Here is a 22,149-nt window from a genome sequence, read left to right as displayed (position 1 = left end):
CAGGGGCTCTGGTCAAATGGAAGCACTCCCTGCCCCCCACTGTGTTAGAGTGGCTTGAACATTTGGAGCCCATTTTCTGCGTCATGAAAAACTTTGTGTGTTGATTCGATTGTGGGGAACAATTGACCCAAGGTAGAGATTTGTCAGACAAACAGTGGAGTGTTTCACGGGTAGTGTTTCATGCCCACACGTTCCTAAAACTGGAGTCTTATTTTAAACGTAAACTCCTAAAACTGGAGACTTACCCGCTTCAAGGGTTCGTCAAAATGCGTGTCTCGGCCGGGCGCGGTGGCTCACGCCCATCATCCTGGCACTCTGGGAGGCCGAGGCGGGCGGATTGCTCGAGGTCAGGAGTTCGAGACCAGCCTGCGCAAGAGCCAGACCTCCCCCCCATCTCTACTATAAATAGAAAGAAATTAATTGGCCAACTAATATATATAGAAAAAATGAGCCGGGCATGGTGGCGCATGCCTGTAGTCCCAGCTGCTCGGGAGGCTGAGGCAGGAGGATCGCTTGAGCCCAGGAGTCTGAGGTTGCTGTGAGCTAGGCTGACGCCACGGCACTCACTCTAGCCTGGGCAACAGAGTGAGACTCTGTCTCAAAAAAAAAAAAATACATATTTCATATAAAGTTTGTAGTATCAGGAGAAATCCACCCAGCCAGCCTTGGTGAACAGCAGGCGCCCTCAAACTTTTAAAACAGGGGGCCAGTTCACCGTCCCTCAGACCATTGGAGGGCTGGACTATAGCTTAAAAAAAAAAACAAAAAACCTATGAACAAATTCCTATGCACACTGCACATATCTTATTTTGAAGTTAAAAAAAAAAACCAAACGGGCAAAAACACCCGCGTGTGGCCCGAGGGCCGGAGTTCGAGGACACCTGGTGAACAGGTAAGGCTCGTTTGTGGTCAGCATCTGTGTATTTTTTGGATAAGGCCCACATGTGAGCGCAAATAACTGAGGCCTTTCTCTTTCGTATGTATCTCTGTAAACACGCAGAGCAAGCAGACTGATGAGAACTTACTGAGAGGCATGCCTTGCTTTACGGGTTTTTCTCTTAATGCGGAAAGCGAGAATTTGTTCCGACTTTCTAACCACTTCCTCTCCTGCCTGCCCTTAGATGAAAGCTCGTAGTCCTAACAGTTCTTCCCATTCGGCCAGGGCCCGCCCGGCTCACGTTGTAGCGCATATAAACATAGTCCTTCAAGCTAGATTCCTCTGAAAAATAAAATAAACACAGCCGCACAATTAAACACAGGGTGTCGTTTCCTAGTCTTCGCTCTTATTTGTCCTTTGACTTTTTTTTTTTTTCCCCACCTAACTTTATTCTTAGAGAGACTGTCACGGTGAGTTCCAGTCTGGATTTGAGAAGTCTGACTGTGTGTTGTTTTAGTGTCGTTAGATTCGAACTCGAATGGTAACAGATGGGGTGCATCTATCTGAAACTCTTTTAAAAGCTCTGCCTCAGGCCGGGCGTGGTGGCTCACGCCTGTAATCCTAGCTCTCTGGGAGGCCGAGGCGGGTGGATCGCTCAAGGTCAGGAGTTCGAAACCAACCTGAGCGAGAGCGAGACCCCGTCTCTACTATAAATAGAAAGAAATTAATTGACCAATATATATAGGAAAAAAAATTAGCCGGGCGTGGTGGCACATGCCTGTAGTCCCAGCTACCCGGGAGGCTGAGGCAGGAGGATCGCTTGAGCCCAGGAGTTTGAGGTTGCTGTGAGCGAGGCTGACGCCATAGCACTGACTCTAGCCTGGGCAACAAGGTGAGACTGAGTCTCAAAAAAAAAAAAAAAAAAAAAAAGCTCTGCCTCCCGGTTTCCCCCCGGGATTCTTCGGGGATCTGACTTATTCTCTCGACTGGCGTTTCTTCACCTCTCATCCCTGCTCCTCCACGATCTGGGCTGGGACCTCTCCCAGGTCCCATTTCTGTCCAGCCGCCTTGCTATGATCTGCCACCAACAGCTGTTGCCCTACTTTTAAGGGGCGTGGAGACCATCGCAGGGCATAAAGCGGGGTAGTCGGCGTCCCTGGCAAAGCACGGCTGGACCACAACGGCCAGCTATGATCCTCCCCATGTCTCTATCCAGAGCGCGAATGACCCCAACTCCACCGGTTGACCTAAGCCAGCCCCTGGAAATATTACTGTAACATATCTCGTTTTGTCAGTTAAAACTGGGTTCATCTGGGAAATGCAAAAAAAAAAAAAAAAACAAAACACAAACAAACAAAAAAAGCAACTCAACATCATAGCTAAAACAAGGTAGAATTTTTATTCCTAACTCACATAAATGAGATCTGGACACCAGCAGAGTCCAAGGGCTGGTCAGGGGTAGGGGGTTGCAGGCGGGTTCCACGAAAGGCGGCCCAAGCTCCTTTCCTCTTTTGGGGCCAGCATCCTCAACTCCACGGCCTCCCACCTGCTGGCCCAAGGTGGCTGCTGAGGCGCTGGCCCTCGCGTCCACATTCCAGCCAAGGGAAAGAGGAATGGGGGTGGGGGAAGAAGGGCCAATGCCTTCCCCTTTAAACACACTTCTGGAAAAGTGAAACGCCACGCTTTAACAAGTGTTAAGGGGTACACCTTAACACTTGTACCCCAATAACACGCTAAAATTAAAAAAAAAATAATAAAAAATTAATTAATTAATTAAAAAGCGCCCTTTGTGTCGTAGCCATCCGGCCCATTCTTGGCGGGCGAGACAAACAGCCCACGATGCCTGCTCGCGTCTCCAAAAAAAAATTTAAATATGAAACCGTGTCCAGCGTGGGTCTGTGATTTTTTCGGCGAGTCATGAGTTCTTCCCTTTTCCGGCTAGCCAGGCCCGGCTGCTTTTTTTCCTTCAAAGTCCTCTTTAACGTTTGACCTGGGAGGAAGCCGCCTTCGTTTCCATCACGGGAATTTCTGCCCCCTCCCCAACCCCGGAGGCCTATTCATTCTTCGGGGTCTTTCACCAGGGCCTCTGGGTGGAGGCCAGAGGCCGCAGGGAGGGAGGCCCGTCGGCCCTGCCCTGTCCTTTGGCCCGCTCCTGCGAACCCCGTGTGCGTTTTGTGAATGGCGGCCCCACGTCCCCGAAAGAGCCTCCCTCTGCGGACTGTGTCAGAGGTCCTGGGTGTGCCGTGTTTCCCCGAAAACAAGGCGGGGTCTTGTCTTTATTTTTCCTCCAGAAGACACCCCAGGGCTGATTTTCAGGGGATGTGTTGTTTTTTTTTTTAACTACAGTACAACCATCTCCATAGATTCAAATAGAGTGAAGTCGTCTTCTTCTGGAACATCATCCTCACTCTCCAGACCCCGAATCCCATCCTGAATGTCTTGCGACTCTGTTTCCTTTAGAACCACTGGCCCCGATCTCTGCTGTGGAGCACTAGAGCTCTCACGGGGCGGATGAGAAGGGCTGCTCGTGTTCTTTCCCGCTCCGCGACGACACACATGGGTTGTGCAGATGTGCTGCGCAGCCACGCCCGTCGCTAGGGCTGATTTTCGGGGTGGGGTTTCCACTGCGCACGTGCTCGGACATCCTGCTGGGGCTTGTCTTGCTGGTAGGTCTTACTTTCGGGGAAAGGCAGTGAGGGCCGCCTGCGAAGCCACCAGCTGCTGTGGGCGCCGCAGACAGTCCTTAGACCCGTTTCCAAAACTGCCAAGCCGCAGACTCTTTATCCAGTCTTCCCTTTTTATTGGGAGTGCAGGGGGGGGGGCGTCCGTGCAGCAGGTCCTGGGACTTTTCTCCGCGGGGCCGGCATGCCCGGCTGGGCAGACGGCAGCACGCCCTTCTGCCGGCCCTGCGCTCGGCCCCGACCGTAAGCGGCCGTCTCGAGGCCCCGAGACTGAGGTTTACCTTCCAGTGGCCGGAGTTATTTTTCTGTTTTCCGCCAGCCCGGCCCGTGGTAGTGAATGTGGAGACACTGGCGGGAACAAGGCTTTTATTATAATAGGGGGGCCAGGGTGGCTGGGCCTGACCTCTCTCCTGCTGGAGCCCCGGCGTGGCCGTGCACGCCGCCTGTGCTGGGAAGAATTTATAATCACGGCTTGTCAAAGGCGGTCATTGTTCTCCCGGCTCCGGACACGTGGGGCGGCCGGGAGCGAGCGTTCCGGGCTCCCCCAGCGCCTGGCCGGGAGGAGCATGCCCGGATTCTTCTGAGGCACCAGGAAAAGCGTTTTGCATATTTTTTTCATTGCCCTTTTTTTTTTTTTTTTTTTTAACGTTTTGCACAGCAAGACAGCTCTCTTTCAGAGCAGGCACTGCCCCGCACGGCAGCAGGAGGGGATCACACGCAGCTGCTGCGGCCGCTGCTCCGGGATTTCACAGCCCGGACTCTCGGCTGCAAAAAGCAGCAAATGCCGCCCGCGTTTGCCGGATAGCGCCCACGGGAGCCCTGGCCCGGCTCGGCTAGGGGGCTCGTTCCCGGGACAGACATGCGGCCATGGAGCCCGACAGACCATTCAAGGTTTCTGCTTGTCTTGTTTTCATCTCTGCTCGCCTTCTCCTGCATCCAGACTTGGGATCCTTTGCTCGGACCCCTTTGCTCTTTCCTTTTCTTTCCTTTTCTTTTCTTGTCTCTTTTCTTCTTTTCTTTTCTTTTCTTCTTTTCTTTTCTTGTCTCTTTTCTTCTTTTCTTTTATTGTCTCTTTTCTTCTTTTCTTTTCTTGTCTCTTTTCTTCTTTTCTTTTCTTCTCTTTTCTTCCTTTCTTTTCTTATCTCTTTTCTTCTTTTCTTTTCTTTTTTTCTCTTTTCTTTTCTTATCTCTTTTCTTCTTCTCTTTTCTTCTTTTCTTTTCTTGTCTCTTTTCTTCTTTTCTTTTCTTCTCTTTTCTTCCTTTCTTTTCTTATCTCTTTTCTTCTTTTCTTTTCTTTTTTTCTCTTTTCTTCTTTTCTTTTCTTATCTCTTTTCTTCTTTTCTTCTCTTTTCTTCTTTTCTTTTCTTGTCTCTTTTCTTCTTTTCTTGTCTCTTTTCTTCTTTTCTTGTCTCTTTTCTTTTCTTTTCCCTTATGCGGTAGAGGAGTTACTTGGGGATTTCTTTTTCTTTTTTTTTAATGTTGTGCATGATTTTTTGATAGGGAAAGTTGTGGCAGCAGAGGAGGATTGAAGAGCAGAGTGGTAACTCCGTGTTGCTGATCGTTGATCTTGTGACTGGTCGCCCGCAACCTCTCTCTCTCTCTCTCTCTTTTTTAAGACAGAGTCTTGCTCTGTTGCCCAGGCTAGAGTGAGTGCTGTGGTGTCAGCCTTGCTCACAGCAACCTCCAACTCCTGGGCTCAAGCGATCCTCCTGCCTCAGCCTCCCAAGTATCTGGGACTACAGGCATGCGCCACCACGCCCGGCTAATTTTTTCTATATATTTTTAGTTGTCCAATTAATTTCTTTCTATTTTTAGTAGAGACGGGGGGAGGGTCTCGTTCTTCTTGCTCAGGCTGGTTTCCAAACTCCTGACCTCAAGCGATCCTCCGGCCTCAGCTTCCCCGAGTGCCAGGATGACAGGCGTGAGCCACCGCACCTGGCTAACTTTTTCTATCTATATTAGTTGTCCAGTTAATTTCTTTCTATTTATAGTAGAGATGGGGGGGGTTCTCGCTCTTCTTGCTCAGGCTGGTCTCGAACTCCTGACCTCGAGAGCGATCCTCCCTCCTCAGCCTCCCCCATTGCCGGGATGACAGGCACGAGCTGCCCCACCCGGCCCTGCAGCCTCTCCCCACGGACGGGCCGTGCGGGGTTTTCTCCCAGCCGGCCGGCCGGAGCCCGGTTTTCCGGCCCTCGCAGGCCGGCCTGCAGCCGCGCCTGTGACCCTTCCGTCCTCTCCCCTGACAGGAGGCCGACGACGCGGACAGCCCGAAACGCAGCGTGCGGGACAGCGGCTACGTGGACTGCTGGGACTCGGAGCGCAGCGACTCGCTGTCCCCTCCCCGGCACGGCAGGGATGATTCCTTCGACAGCCTGGACTCCTTCGGCTCCCGCTCCCGGCAGACGCCGTCCCCCGACGTGGTCCTCAGGGGCAGCAGCGACGGTAGGTGGCAGCACCGTGCCTCCCCGAAAATGAGACGGGGCCTGGTGTTCGTTTTCCCTTGGGAAGACGGACCGAGGCCGGGCGCGGCGGCTCACGCCTGTCATCCCGGCACTCTGGGGGGAGGCCGAGGTGGGAGGATCGCTCGAGCTCAGGAGTTCGAGACCAGCCCAAGCAAGAGCGAGACCCCCCCGTCTCTACTATAAACAGAAAGAAATTAATGGGACAACTAAAAATATATAGAGAAAAAAATGAGCCGGGCATGGAGGCACATGCCTGTAGTCCCAGCTACTCGGGAGGCTGAGGCGGGAGGATCACTCGAGGTCAGGAGTTCGAGACCAGCCTGAGCAAGAGCGAGACCCCATGTCTACTAAACATAGAAAGAAATTAATTGGACAACTAATATATATAGAAAAAATTAGCCGGGCATGGTGGCGCATGCCTGTAGTCCCAGCTACTCGGGAGGCTGAGGCAGGAGGATCGCTTGAGCCCAGGAGTTTGAGGTTGCTGTGAGCGAGGCTGATGCCACGGCACTCACTCTAGCCTGGGCAACAAGGTGAGACTCTGTCTCAAAACAACAACAAACAAACAAACAAAAAATATATATATATACAGTTCAGGGAGACAGGGATTTATAGGTAAAGTCATCAATCGATACGTGGTTGGCAGACATTGGCTTGGCCCAAAAAGGTGGGACATCTCGAAGGGGGCGGGGCTTACAGGTTACAGGTGGGTTTAAAGATTCTTTGGCTTGTGATTGGTTAAAGACATGAAGCTTTGTCTAAAGGCTTGTAATGTTTCAACATAAGGAGCTGTTATCAGAGATAAGCTAAGGGACATAGATTTGTTGTGTAAACTGAGGACCTGCAGGTGTGTCTTGCATACCCTTAGGCCTGTTAATGGGTCACAAAGGATGTCCCCAAGAAGGGAGGGGAGCATGATAAGGCCTGTCTGACCTCCTTCCTCCTCACAGATGATTTAATTTTAGGATATTCCTTTGGCCACGCGGGGGGGGTCCATGCAGTCAGCTGGTGGGGGTTGAGCCTTAAAATTTTGCTTTAGTTCACAGTTACATAACATTGCTCTTGCCTTCCTTTCCCCTCTAGAGTCAGAGCTTCAAGCGTGTCCATCCCCCTAACAATGCACATTGCACTTATAATGTGTGTATATATATATATATATATATATACATATATATACATACCTATCCCCTCCTCCCCCCTCCCACCTGCCCGACACCCGATAAATTTTTTTTTTTAACATTTTGGTTAGATTTTATAACTTTGCTTCTCCCTAGCAAGGGTTAGAGGTATGCCCTTCCCCTCCACAATGCTCACCACATCCCTAAGATGTGGGTCTACTCCCCACCAACCCCCCGAATCCCTGGTGAACCCCACCCTTTGAGCACCATATATTGTATTATATGTTGTTTGAGAGCAATGATCATATATCCAGAGCCTACGATCTCTGAGATCAAAATCATCTTTTATAGCTAAGAGATCCCTTTGCACTATGAAAGTCTATATTACTAAAATAATTTGAGGGAGGAGTGGGGGAGGAAGGGCAATATACGTAACCTTAATATTTGTACCCCCACAATATGCTGAAATGAAAATAAAGAGAGAAAAATATATATTAAAATATTGATATTTTTAAAAAGTCTATATTACTAAAATACTTGCATATTTAACATGCCCAGGTCCTGACTTGGTTACTTAGCATGAAGTGTCTCATTTAATCCTTAGCACACACGGCAGAAATACTCACACAGCCTCTTAGTCCTCCTGCAGAGCTGGGGCACGCTCTTTATTTATTTATTTTTTGAGACAGAGTCTCGCTCTGTCGCCCAGGCTAGAGTGAGTGCCGTGGCGTCAGCCTCGCTCACAGCAACCTCCAACTCCTGGGCTCAAGCCATCCTCCTGCCTCAGCCTCCCGAGTAGCTGGGACTACAGGCGTGCGCCACCACGCCCGGCTTATTTTTTCTATATATATATTAGTTGGCCAATTAATTTCTTTCTATTTATAGTAGAGATGGGGGGGGTCCTCACTCTTGCTCAGGCTGGTCTAGAACTCCTGATCGAGCGATCCTCCCGCCTCGGCCTCCCAGAGTGCCGGGATGACAGGCGTGAGCCACCAGGCCCTTATCATTATTTTATGAGTGAGCCTTTGAGAAGTCCCAACATCTACAAGTTATAAAAAAAAAAAAAAAAAGTCACTGTCGGGAAGTAGCCTAACAATGTTAGCTTCGGGAAGCGTGAGCTCGAAACTCACATTCTTCACCTTCCTACACCTACACTTCTCTGTCTCTCTTCGCCCAGTAGACGTTTTATTCGAGAATGGCTGAACTAACACTTTTGTGTAGGGCTTACATTTTCCGGCAAGATAGATTCGCCTTGGCAAGATAGATTCGCCTTCGGGGCTGGCTCAGTTGTGTGAGTCCCCAAAGAATTCCATGGTGCATTGTGAGCCTCCCGAAAGACATCTCTGGAATTTCACAGGACTTGTCTTCAGTGTCACCCACAGCAATTTAGAAGTTAAATGCCAAGTCTGTGATACGATTGGGCTTTTAACATAGTTTTTAAAAAGTAGGTTTATTTTTTCCAAAGCATTGTCTTAACCCAACTATTTGGTCCACATTATTTCGATTTTTTTTTTAAATTATTGCATTTTATTCCTCGTGACTCTTTTATGACTTGGCGATGTGGGTCTATTCTGTCCCTAGCTCCAAGGAGTTCAGAGTTTGTAGCGAACCACATCTTAAAGGGATTTGAGATGCTGATGACTGACACTGTGCTAATATGTACTGAGGCACAATTCAGTTTGCAGCAATTAAGATCAATAATAAGCTAGCATCTTTTTATAACTGTTTTCTACATCTAATAAAGAAAAAAACGTAAAAGCGAGCTTCGCAAAACACCACCCATGAAAGAGCATCCTACCAGAGAATTCACCAGTCAGCCCGATACCTTAAGGCTTATGTTCTTGTAAACTAATCAAGACCTAATGAGATTTTTGTTGTTTAAAAGAAAAACAACTCTTTTTTTTTTAAATCTGCCTTTAAAAATGTAGTATCATTTTAGCCAAACAGATTCTGGATTTCCTAAGAGTTTAATGGGAAGTTATTTTTAAAAAATGATGCTACTGCTGCTAGTCCTAATAAGAACGTCCAAATTTGGAAACATTTTTCTTTAAGTCTTGAGAATGTACTTCCCAGGCCTCGCAATCCATTGGGGGAAGATCTTACCATGAGATTCTTGAACTCCCTATATTGGATCACTATAGATATCTTTCATTTTATTGTTATCAATGCCCATTGATCCGTTCAATAAAGACATGCACCAGCCACACTGGGGATGGGTGTCGTGACTGTGGGTTGGGACACAGCTACCCGGCCGGGATGGTGGCCATGCCCAAGGCTGTCTCAGCCCCTCCTGCCAGACTGATCCCTGTCCTCCCTCACCTTTACTAGCCCCCCTCTGCGGCCACTTCATGGGCTTCACCGAAAAAGAAATGCAAAACCTTCCAAAGCTCAGGTGCTTTTTAAATAAGAACATATTTTATACATATAGTGCATTGTATCCAATTAATATTCTCATATCTTTTTTTTTTTGGAGACAGAGTCTCGCTTTGTTGCCCAGGCTAGAGTGAGTGCCATGGCGTCAGCCTCGCTCACAGCAACCTCCAACTCCTGGGCTTAAGCGATCCTCCTGCCTCCTGCCTGTAGTCCCAGCTACGCGGGAGGCTGAGGCAGGAGGATTGCTTGAGCCTAGGAGCCCAGGAGCCCAGGAGTCTGAGGTTGCTGTGAGTGAGGCTGACACCACGGCACTCACTCTAGCCTGGGCAACAAAGTGAGACTCTGTCTCAAAAAAAGAGGCCGGGCGCGGTGGCTCACGCCTGTAATCCTAGCTCTCTGGGAGGCCGAGGCGGGCGGATTGCTCGAGGTCAGGAGTTCGAAACCAGCCTGAGCAAGAGCGAGACCCTGTCTCTACTATAAATAGAAAGAAATTAATTGGCTAACTAATATATATACAAAAAATTAGCCGGGCATGGTGGCGCATGCCTGTAGTCCCTGCTACTTGGGAGGCTGAGGCAGGAGGATCGCTCGAGCCCAGGAGTCTGAGGTTGCTGTGAGCCAGGCTGATGCCACGGCGCTCACTCTAGCCTGGGCAACAAAGCGAGACTCTGTCTCAAAAAAACAAAACAAAAAAGGAAATCTAATGAGAGGAGACTCAGGAAATAAGCGTACCATAAAATGATCGGGGCTACTGCTCAATAAAAATTAGCCGGGCATGGTGGCGCATGCCTGTAGTCCCTGCTACTTGGGAGGCTGAGGCAGGAGGATCGCTCGAGCCCAGGAGTCTGAGGTTGCTGTGAGCCAGGCTGATGCCACGGCGCTCACTCTAGCCTGGGCAACAAAGCGAGACTCTGTCTCAAAAAAACAAAACAAAAAAGGAAATCTAATGAGAGGAGACTCAGGAAATAAGCGTACCATAAAATGATCGGGGCTACTGCTCAATAAAAGGCTGCCGTCGGTCGGTAACACCAGATTCCTGTGCATTGTCTACAACACTCTTTAGGCCAAACCGACTCATTTATTCGCCAGGTAGTCTGGGGATGCCCGCTGCGTGCAAAGGCAATGCAGAGAGAGAACTGGGAAAGCTGTAAAGCCCTCGTTCTCAAGCTACAAGGCACAAAGAATAACGCTCTAGAAGAAAAGGCAAGGATTATAGGGCCATAGGGTTCCCAGGAAGGGAAGAGGCCTTCAGCTCTGGGAACCAGGCAGAGCAAACGTGCGTTCGCTATAACTCAAAATGCTTTCTGCAGGGCAGACCCTTGGTAGAATCCCAATCAGTCGCTTTCCTGAATCCCTGTTGTCTTATCCGTCTGAGCTGTCCGATTATAAGTTACATTTTCTAGGTAGTTTATAGACAGGTTAAAGATATCTCAAAGACACAATCTTTTCTGTTCTTATTTACTGGAGTATCTAAAGTACGGTATAAGATCAAGTGCTCGGGAAATATACTGTGTCTTCCCCGAAATGAGACAGGGTCTTCTATTTATTCTTCCTCAAGAAGACACCCTGGGGCTTATTTTCAGGGGACGTGTTATTTTCCCCTCAAAGCCTCAGCTTGCAGCATGCACAGGATGGCCGGGACCTGACAGGGGGAGCAGACCTTGTTGGTGGGGCTGCCCGCACCTTTCCGGTCACCTCTGGGACAGTCGCTGTCACGATGGGGCAGATGAGAAGGGCTGCCCGTGTTCTTTCCCGCTCCGCGACGACACGCATGGGTCGTGCAGATGCGCTGCACAGCCACGCCCGTCACTAGGGCTGATTTTCAGGGTAGGGCTTCTATGGTGCAAATGCTTAGAAACCCTGCTAGGACTTGTTTCATGGGTAGGGCTTATTTTGGGGGAAACACGGTATTGATAAAAAATGATTGGTTCACATATGTGTTTTATCTTTGCAGAGTTGCACAATCCCAGCAGGCATATAGCTCTGTTGCAAATGTGTTGCTAATTCTATTTTCCAGATAGACTTAGAGTTGCTACCCTGTTTCTTTTTGTTTGTTTCTTTGAAACAGAGTCTCACTCTGTTGCCCAGGCTAGAGTGAGTGCCGTGGCCTCAGCCTAGCTCACAGCAACCTCCAACTCCTGGGCTCAAGCGATCCTCCCGCCTCAGCCTCCCAAGTAGCTGGGACCACAGGCATGCGCCACCACGCCCGGCTCATTTTTTCTCTATGTATTTTTAGTTGGCCAATTCATTTCTTTCTATTTTTAGGCGAGATGGGGGAGCTCGCTCTTGCTCAGACTGGTTTTGAACTCCTGACCTTGAGCGATCCTCCCACCTCGGCCTCCCAGAGTGCTAGGATGACAAGCCTGAGCCACAGCGCCCGGCCTATCTCTCTCTCTATTTTTTTAATTTGGCCCTTCTTTTTTTTTTTTTTCCCTGATTAGAATTGAGAGCTTTCCCCCCACCCCCGAATAGAGTCATGCAAACTGACCCTTTAGGTTTGTCGAGTGAACAATTTAGGAAGGGACCCCCCCAAACCCAGAGATGGACCACACCCCGAAGCCTGCGCGCCCCGGGCGCCCCGGGCCCCTGTCCCGCAGGCCCAGCGCGCCTGTCCTCTGTCCCCAGGGCGCGGCAGCGACTCGGAGCCGGACCTGCCGCACCTGCGCAAGCTGCCGGACGTGAAGAAGGACGACATGTCGGCGCGGCGCGCGGCCCACGGTGAGCCCCGGGCGGCCGTGCCTTTCAACCAGTACCTGCCCAACAAGAGCAACCAGACGGCCTACGTGCCTGCGCCGCTGCGCAGGAAGCGGGCCGAGCGGGAGGACCACCGCCGGAGCTGGAGCACCGCCACCTCCCCGCTGGGGGCGGACAGGCCCTGCAGGTGAGGCCGGGCAGGTGAGGCGGGGCGTTGCGCGCGGTGCAGGAGGCTCTGCGGCTCCCGTGGGGGCGCGTGCCAGGTGCGAGGGCCCCCGTGCACTACCTCTGCTGGGAGGTCGCAGGTGAGGTGGGCAGGTGAGGCGGGGCGTTGTGCGCGCGCGGTGCAGGAGGCTCTGCGGCTCCCGTGGGGGGCGTGCGCCAGGTGCGAGAGGCCCGTGCACAACCTCTGCTGGGAGGTCGCAGGTGAGGCTGGGCAGGTGAGGCTCTGCAGGTGAGGCGGGCAGGTGAGGCCGGGCATTGCACGCGGTGCAGGAGGCTCTGCGGCTCCCGTGGGGGGGCGCGCCAGGTGCGAGGGGCCCCGTGCACAACCTCTGCTGGAAGGTCGCAAGTGGAGGCGGGCAGGTGAGGCCGGGCAGGTGAGGCCCGGCAGGTGAGGCCAGGCGTTGCCCGCGGTGCAGGAGGCGCTGCGGCTTCCCCGGGGGCGCGTGCCAAGTGTGAGGGGCCCCATGCACACCCTCTGCTGGGAGGTCGCAGGTGAGGCTGGGCAGGTGAGGTCAGGCAGGTGAGGCCAGGCGTTGCACGGGGTGCAGGAGGCTCTGCGGCTCCCAGGGGTGAGCTTGAGAAGTGAGGGGCCCCATGCACAACCTCTGCTGGGAGGTCGCAGGTGGAGCCGGGCAGGTGAGGCCAGGCAGGTGAGGCCAGGCAAGTGAAGCCGGGCAGGTAACGCCAAGCGTTGCGCGCGGTGCAAGAGGCTCTGCGGCTTCCCTGGGGGTAGGCGCCAGGTGCGAGGGGCCCCATGCACAACCTCTGCTGTTGAGGTCACAGGTGGAGCCGGGCAGGGCTGATCCAGAGATAAAGAGAGGCTGTCAGGCGAGAGTGAATCTAGAACGGAGCCTGGCACATGGTAGGCACCCAACAAGTGCTTGTTGAACAAGCAGGTTTTTATTTATTTATTTATAGTTTGAGACAGAGCCTCCCTCTGTTGCCCGGGCTAGAGTGCCGTGGTGTCAGCCTCGCTCACAGCAACCTCAACCTCCTGGGCTCAAGCAGTCCTCCCACCTCAGCCTCCCCAGGAGCTGGGACTACAGGCATGCACCACCATGCCTGGCTAATTTTTTCTATGTGTGTATTTTTAGTTAGCTAGCTAATTTCTTTTCTATTTTTTTTTTTTATTAGAGACAGGGAGTCTCGCTCTTGTTCAGGCTGGTCTTGAACTCCTGAGCTCAAGTGATCCTCCAGCCTCGGCCTCCCAGAGTAGCTGGGACTACAGGCATGCGCCACTGTGCTCAGCTCACTTTTTCTGTATGTTTTTAGTTGTCCAGCTGATTTCTTTCTATTTTTAGTAGAGAGGGGGGGTCTCGCTCTTGCTCAGGCTGGTCTCGAACTCCCGAGCTCCAACGATCCTCCCGCCTCGGCCTCCCAGAGTGCTAGGATGACAGGCGTGAGCCACCGCGCCCGGCCTGTGACTTTTTATTTACTTTTTTAAGCGAAAGGGACTATCAGAACAGTGGGGAGGTGGCAGATGGAGCCCAGCCCGTTAGTCTGGTAACCCGTGTTGTCCGACTCACTAGCTATCCCGAAACGATAGAGGAGGAGGGGAGTGAAGTGGGGTCTCCCGGTGAAGAGGACTCGGCAGGCCGAGTGCATCCTGGCGGTGGGAAGCCTGCTGCCCACGGTGGTGGGGTAGAGCTCCCCGGCGGCGGAGGTGAGGAGCCCCCTTCTTCGGATTGGGCTGGGCTGGCCCCGGCTCCCAAGTCTGCAGAGAAAGACGCTGCTGACATCCAAAAGCGCAGCAGGCTGGAGCAAGCTGGGATCAAGATCCGGCCGGCAGCCCGGCGCTTTGCCAGGTCAGCTCTGCCCGCCCCGGGCGGGCCTGGCCGGCTCTCTGCATGCCTGGGGCTTTGGCATCCGTCTAGAGAGCTGGAGTTTGCCTCTCCTTTCCCCACTTCCTGCTTTTCCTAGTCCGCTGCTCTGAGCGCATAGAGATAGAAATTAGTCTTTGCCTTGGGGCATGTCTCCGCTTAAGCACCCGGTTATTTTAAATGGACGTGGCCCTTGTCCTCAGGGATGTGTTGCCAGCAATGGCATTTTGTTTTTCCGGCGTTTGCGGCTTGTTGTACCTTTTCACGCCGCTCCTAAATGGCTCCTATCTTTATCTTGTTGGACACATCACTAGAACATAGTTTCTTTGAAACGGGGAACTCACTTCCTTAGAGAGTGGCCCGGCTTACAAAGAAATCCGCTTAATTACTCTCTTCGTCCCAAGAGAGTACCCCGTTTATATGACTCCTTGTTTTCTAAAGCGTGTGGATTCAGAAACAAAGGATGGAGTGATCACTTCTCTTAATTGTAACAAAGACGCCGCCGGTGTGCAGCCCTGGTGGCTTGGTATCGCATGTGGGTTGGGGACCTTCAACAACAAGGCCACGGTTTTCTGCGGAATTTTTAGAAGCTGGTTAATTTAATTTTTCTTGCGTAATAAGAACAACGATTCTGACAGATAATGAGGCAGCCAAAATTTACTCGGCGAACCGACTCTCCCAACCGTTTGACAATCGAAATTCCTTTGCCGCTTGCTGTTCCGTTTAATTCTAAGAGGTAGGTGACATAACTCTTTTTCCGGAAAAGGAAAGAGAAGCAGGGGCAGTATGCGTGGCAGAGCTGGTCACCCACCGCTGGCCTGGTGGCCGGATTCTGCCGATCCCACCACGGCCCACGTCTGCCTCCTGCTCATGTCATGGAGCGTTCTCCGTTTCTCTGTTTCTCAACTCCATATGTGGTCATCTCGGGGGTCCAGGTCTTCATTAAAATATCCAGCATTGACTTCTATGGGTTTAATCCTAGGGTAGCTTTGTATTGATTAAAAAAAAAAATCCCACAGATAATCATGCCTTTTCCTAAACATGTATGTGCTCCTGGGAAATCCTAACATAAAACCAGGCTTGGGTTGTAAGAAGCTCTCTGGGTTTCTGAAATAATGAAGAGTAATGTCATAGCATCTTCAAAGAACAGATATTCTTTAAAAAATTTTTTTAAAAATTTTTAATTATGGGTACATAATAGTTGTATATTTTATTAGGGCATATGTGATGTTTTGATACAGGCATATAGTGTGCATTAATCAAATTAGGGTGACTGGGGTTATCCAGTCAAGCATTTATCATTTCTTTGTGTTGGAAACATTCTAATTCCACTCTTTTAGTTATTTTAAAATATATCATAAGTTATGGTTATCATAAGCTATTGTCACTTCGTTCTGCTATCAAATATTGTTCACTATTTTTGTACCCATTAACCATCCCAATTTTATACCCCCCTCCCTGCTCCTGATAATCATCATCTTACTCTCTGTCTCCATGAGGTCAATTGTTTTAACATTAAATATTTAATATTAAATGAAATTATTTCAATTTTAATATTTAGCCTCCCACTTATGAGTGAAAGAGCATGCCAGATTTGCCTTTCTGGGCCTGGCTAGTTTCACGAAACGTAATCTTCTCCAGTTCCATTCACGTTGTGGCAAATAGTAAGAATCCGTTCTTTTTCGTGGGTGAATAATTTTCCGTCTCTAGTATATAAATTACAATTTCGTTATCCATTCATCCATCTATGGACACTAAGGTTGATTCCGGTCTTGGCTGTTGTGAATAGTGCTGCAATAAACATGGGAGTGCAGATACCTTTTCATTATACCGATTTCCCTTCTTTTGGCTGTATACCTAGCAGAGGGATGGCTGGGTCCTATGGTAGTTCTATTTTTAGTTATTTTGAGGAACTTCCATGCTGTTCCCCATAGTGGTTGCACTAATTTACATTTCCACCAACAACCCACAAGGGTTCCCCTTTCTCCACATCCTCACTGGCATCCGTCATTGCCTATCTTTTTGACAAAAGCCATTTTAACTGGGGTGAGATAATATATCACGGAAGTTTTGATTTGCATTTTTTCTGATGACTAATGATGCCGAACATTTTTTTCACATACCTTTTGGCCATTTGTATGTTTTCTTTTGAGAAATGTCTATTCAGATCCTTTGCTTTAGTTGGGTTATTTGATTTTTTCCTATTGAGTTGTTGGAGCTTCTTATATTTTCTAGTCATTAATCCCTTGTCAGATGGATGGTTGGCAAATATTTTCTCCCATTCTGTGGGTTGTCTCTTCGCTTCACTTTGCTGGTTATTTCCTCTGCTGTGCAGAAGCTTTTTAGCTTGATGTGAATCCCATTTTTTCAATTTGGCGTTGGTTTTCTGTGCTTTGGGGATATTACTCAAGAAGACCTTGCCCAGACCGATGTCCTGAAGTATCTCCCCAATGTTTTCTTTTAGTATTTTTTTTTTGAGACAGAGTCTTACTTTGTTGCCCAGGCTAGAGTGAGTGCCGTGGCATCAGCCTAGCTCACAGCAACCTCCAACTCCTGGGCTCAAGCCATCCTCCTGCCTCAGCCTCCCAAGTAGCTGGGACTATAGGCATGCGCCACCATGCCCGGCTCATTTTTTCTCTATATATTGGTTGGCCAATTAATTTCTTTCTATTTATAATAGAGACAGGGTCTCGCTCTTGCTCAGGCTGGTTTCGAACTCCTGACCTTGAGCAATCCACCTGCCTTGGCCTCCCAGAGAGCTAGGATTACAGGCGTGAGCCACCTCGCCCAGCCCATTCTTTTAGTATTTTTTTATAGTTTTAGGTCTTAGATTTAAGTCTTTAATCCATTTTTATTTGATTTTTGTATGCGGTGAGAGATAAGGGTCTAGTTTCATTCCTCTGCATTTGAATATCCAGTTTTCCCAGCATCATTTATTGAAGAGACTGTCCTTCCCCCACTGTATGTTCTTGGCACCTTTGTTGAGGATAAGTTTGCTGTAGATGTGTGGATTTATTTCTGGATTCTCTGTTCTGTTCCATTGGTCTATGTGTCTGTTTCTATGCCAGTCCCATGCTGTTTTGGTTACTATAGCTCTGTAGTATAATTTGAAGTCAGGTAATGTGATTCCTACAGCTTTGTTCTTTTTGCTCAGGATGGCTTTGGCTATTCTGGGTCTTTTGTGGTTTCATGTAAATTTTAGAGGTTTTTTTTTTCCTATCTCTGTAAAGAATATCATTGGTATTTTGATATGGATTGCATTGTATCTATGTATTTCTTTGGATAGTAGGGACATTTTAACAATATTGATTCTTCCAATCCATGAGCATGGAATATCTTTCCATTTTTGTGTCCTCTTCAATTTCTCATCAGTGTAGTGTAGTTTTCATTGTAGAGAACTTTCACTTCTTTGGTTAGGTTTATTCCTAGGTCTTTTATTGTATTTGTAGCTATTGTAAATGAGACTATTTTCTTTTCCAGATTGTGTGCTGTTGGCATATAGGAAAAAACAGATATTCTTTAACTTTTTATTCAGAGACCTTGTCAGACACATATATATTTTTTTCTATATCCCTTGAGCATCTACTCATACCAGAGACTGGGATAGTTGCTGAGAATACAAAAATGTATGATATTCTTTCACTATGTACCATCTTTCAGACTTCTGCTTCTATCTTTAAGGGCACAGTAGAAGTAGGTAGTAAGTGATACAGATAAGAGCATGGATGCACATAAAAAATTTTAATCTTCGGGCCGGGCGCGGTGGCTCACGCCTGTAATCCTAGCTCTCTGGGAGGCCGAGGCGGGTCGATTGCTCAAGGTCAGGAGTTCAAAACCAGCCTGAGCAAGAGCGAGACCCCGTCTCTACTATAAATAGAAAGAAATTAATTGGCCAACTGATATATATATATATAAAAAATTAGCCGGGCGTGGTGGCGCATGCCTGTAGTCCCAGCTACTCGGGAGGCGGAGGCAGAAGGATCGCTCGAGCCCTGGAGTTTGAGGTTGCTGTGAGCTAGGCTGACGCCACGGCACTCACTCTAGCCTGGACAACAAAGCGAGACTCTGTCTTAAAAAAAAAAAAAAAATTTTAATCTTCATATCTTTCACACACATGCCTTCGTTTTTATCACCTCTGTGAAGATTTAGGCTAGCGCTTATCAAAGATACCACCATCTTTAGAGTATCCAAAACAACAAGAGGAGATGAGCAGGGAGGTCCACTAAGCTAATTCATTCAGCACGCCCAGGAGTAGTGTCATGTGCAGAGGAGAAGTTGGGCAGAGGTTGGAAATTCCTTGCATGCAGTGTGCACCTCTTCAACTGGGAGATTTGTGTTGTAAGAAGAAAACCCCGAGCTCTTTAATGACAATTCCCATTCAGTATACAAACATGCAGTCATGGCTGACTTAAAAATATCATCCTGATTCATGTGCACTATATTTATGTGGGTATGTGTTTTTGCTTCCGTCCATGTTTCTTTCTGTTGGCTGGCTTAATTTTAACCTGTTCGTTAGCACTAGTGAGCAGAAGTTTGCAAGTTAGTTAACTGTCATCACACTTCAGAGCTTCTGACTTAGCATTTAAAACTGGGCTCAGGAATAATCTGTGCCTGTCTCCAGAGAATGTCCTCCACAGCTGCAAACACTCGGAATTCATTTCTTAGATTCGTCAGCTGCCAGCCCTCTTGTAAAGGTTCTAAACATACCTCGCCACCAGCATGGCCTGTCTGTGTCTTTGTCGCTTGCCTTTTGCAGGCCGTGGGCACAGAGTTGAGAGGCCTTCCAAGTTTATCCCCGTTCGGCACCGTGCTTTTAACGTGGCGGAAAGTAGCTCAGCAGGAATGAAGTGTGTGTGTCATGAAGACGAGAAAAGGACTCTTGGTGTCCGGAACGTCAATCCTTGAAACAGGCTGATGTCTCTCAAAGCATTTTAACGTCAGTCTTCTGTCTTTGACATTCTGATGAGTGCTGGACCCATCTTTGCACCCCCCCCCCAAAAAAAGAGGCCCAATATACTTCTTTTTTTTTTTTTTTTTTTTTGAGACAGAGTCTCGCTTTGTTGTCCAGGCTAGAGTGAGTGCCGTGGCGGTCAGCCTAGCTCACAGCAACCTCAAACTCCTGGGCTCAAGCAATCCTTCTGTCTCACCCTCCCAAGTAGCTGGGACTACAGGCATGAGCCACCATGCCCGGCTAATTTTTTTTTTCTATATATATTAGTTGGCCAATTAGTTTCTTTCTATTTATAGTAGAGACGGGGGTCTCGCTCTTGCTCAGGCTGGTTTCGAACTCCCGACCTCGAGCAATCCACCCACCTCGGCCTCCCAGAGAGCTAGGATTATAGGCGTGAGCCACCTCGCCCGGCCCCAATATACTTCTTATGGCCCATTTCTCAGCCGTGTCTGCAGAGATGGGTGAGAGAATGAAGGCATGTCGGAGGGGAAGAGCTTATAGATGGAGAACAAAGCTTTACTTTGTAGACCGTTTTTTTGTTGTTGTTGTTTTTGTTGTATGTTTCCCAAGCATTCTTAAACACCTCCTTGCGTTATAAAAACTATATAGAAAGAACAAAGGTGCATGTTCTTCCATTTTCACACGAGGTTAGGCGCCTAGAAGTCCCATGCTGCCTGTCCAACCACGTATTAGCAGATATCTTAGCATCAAGGGACAGAAAGTAGGACTTCTTAATAAACGTGTGGAGTTTAATATTTATTACCATTCCCATTGAAGTAAAAAAAAAAGCACATAAACTACTTTTTCTTCTATTTTATGATCGCATTCACTTAATTATCCCCCAAATATAAGACTCTGCCAAAGAAGCCAAGATTTCTGTTTTTCAGAGGACAAAAATGAGAACCAAGACCCGCTCCCCCTGAATTAAAATGCCGTGGAGACTTGCGTTCTCTTACTTGGTGTTTCCCATTGGAGAAGTAAACTTTTTTTTTTTAACTGAATTACGGGTTTCACGTGATCGTGCTCCTTCTCTAATTGCTTTCGTATGTTTCGGGACTCGGTCGGTCGTCTCTGCTAGTCTGTGGCTCTTCTCAACCACATGATAATTAATTACAGAGCAGGGGGAAAAGAATCTCCAAGGAGCAATAGACATCTTAGAGCTCTTTAGAGGAAGAGCAGATGCCGAGAAGCACCGGACACGGATTCTTGCGCGTCTCCTCTTCCCAGATGCAGGTTCTCTGGTCGTGGCTGAGCAGATCCTTGGGTAACCGAGGCCCAGCCAGGCACCCGACTCGCCCAGCCAGGCACGCGACTTCTGTGCCTCTCTGGCTGTGGCCGCCCCGTGTGGAGACAGGGGTGACAGGGAGGTTCCCGGGGTGTTCTCGGGAGGACCGACAGCCTTTTCCGGAGAGCCCGGTTCCTTTCGATAGAAGCAAACTGTCGGTCAGGGCTGGTTGCTTCTTGCGTTGCCGAGTAAAAGGGGGTGGAAGGCTATGCCGGGCTCTTCCTCGGTTTACCCCGTTACCTCATTCGCTTTGAAATATGTGAGCCTTAGAAACTTGGAGACGGGAGATTTTCCATCCCCCTCACTTGCACTTTATTTTATTTATTTATTTAAATTTGGAGGGGCGGGGGACAGAGTCTCGCTCTGTTGCCCAGGCTAGAGTGAGTGCAGTGGCGTCAGCCTCGCTCACAGCAACCTCAGGCTCCTGGGCTCAAGCGATCCTCCTGCCTCAGCCTCCTCCCGAGTAGCTGGGACTACAGGCGTGCACCACCACTCCCGGCTAATTTTTTTCTATGTATGTGTTTAGTTGGCCAATTAATTTCTTTCTATTTTTTTTAGTAGAGACGGGGGTCTCACTCTCGCTCAGGCTGGTCTCGAACTCCTGACCTGGAGCGATCCTCCCGCCTCCGCCTCCCAGAGTGCTAGGGTGACAGGCGTGAGCCACGGCGCCTGGTTCGCACTTCAGGCTCATGTTCGGTCCTACCGAGGTAGCCCCACTTGCTGTGTTTAGGCACGGCTGAACAGGACGGGACTGCCAGGCCGGAGGCAGGACTCAGCATCTCTCGTTTCCACTTGGACAGGGGGACCCCATTCCTTCCGAGTCAAGCCGTTAACCGCCCCACCCCTCTGGGGACCCCTTCTTCCCAGAGCAGCTCATCCACGAGTGACTTAACCAGAAATAAAAGTGCCAAACCTCCCCCGTGACCATGAAGCCAGATAGCCTGGACCTGCCCCTCACATCTACTGGAATTAATTTAACCTAAATTCAGGCGGCGTGAACTAGAGACCCTTATGTTCTCTCCCCCTACAAAGTGGGCGTGATGATTCCCACCTGTCTTTGCAGGGTTAGCCCGAAAGTTAGTGCACCTGGAATGAGCTTAGCTACTCAACGAGGTTGCAGTTGGGGAAGAATAAAGCAAAATAAAGCAAAAGCTTCACAATAGACTGCCTTGAAGGCCCTTCAAGGAGGAGGGGAGGAATATAAAAGCACATTGTGAAAGTCATTTAAATATTTTGGTCGCCAGACGCCTGTGAATGCAACCCTAGGTATCATCTGTCTTATACGTGTCCTTCGTTATTTCATGTCCAATAGCGCCAGCTCAAAACTTGTATCATTATGTTTTTCCTCTCTCTGAGTCTGCCTTGAATCTCTGAATTCATGAGATTCGAGCAGTTAGTGGAAAATCAGACGCCGTGACATGTCTCGGGTCAGCCCCGCTCTGCAGGGAGACCCCCCCCCTCGCATGCTTTCTGACCCATTGCACATTCTAGGTGAGCTGCCATTTCTCTGCGTGCGTCCGTTTTACCCCCGATCGATCGATCGCTTTCTTGGTGGCCCACGTTTTCGCCTTGTCGGTCAAAATCAAACCGAGTCACCTGCTAATATGAATGGACTCAAGAAAAAAAAAAAAGTTGCATATCTTGCCCCTGCCCCACCCTCTCC

At 49.2% G+C, this 22,149-nt stretch overlaps 1 protein-coding gene across 5 annotated transcripts in view; it reads left to right on the top strand.

The window, feature by feature from the left end:
• The window catches only part of LIMCH1 (LIM and calponin homology domains 1), a 258,305-nt gene that overhangs the window by 169,223 nt on the left and 66,933 nt on the right, over positions 1-22,149 (top strand). For 4 of the 5 annotated variants that reach the window (XM_075997823.1, XM_075997825.1, XM_075997826.1 and 1 more), the window contains exons 7-8: positions 5,805-6,000; positions 12,137-12,392. In XM_075997823.1, the coding sequence (XP_075853938.1) occupies positions 5,805-6,000; positions 12,137-12,392 (452 nt within the window). Of the gene's footprint in view, positions 1-3,785; positions 4,450-5,804; positions 6,001-12,136; positions 12,393-22,149 lie in introns of those variants that run through there. The other variant, XM_075997827.1, reaches the window with a different exon arrangement.

Source organism: Microcebus murinus, chromosome 26 (genome assembly GCF_040939455.1).
Source record: "Microcebus murinus isolate Inina chromosome 26, M.murinus_Inina_mat1.0, whole genome shotgun sequence".
NCBI classification, from domain to species: domain Eukaryota; kingdom Metazoa; phylum Chordata; class Mammalia; order Primates; family Cheirogaleidae; genus Microcebus; species Microcebus murinus.
Note: the sequence above shows the minus strand (reverse complement) of the source record. Positions and strands in the feature narration are given on the sequence as shown.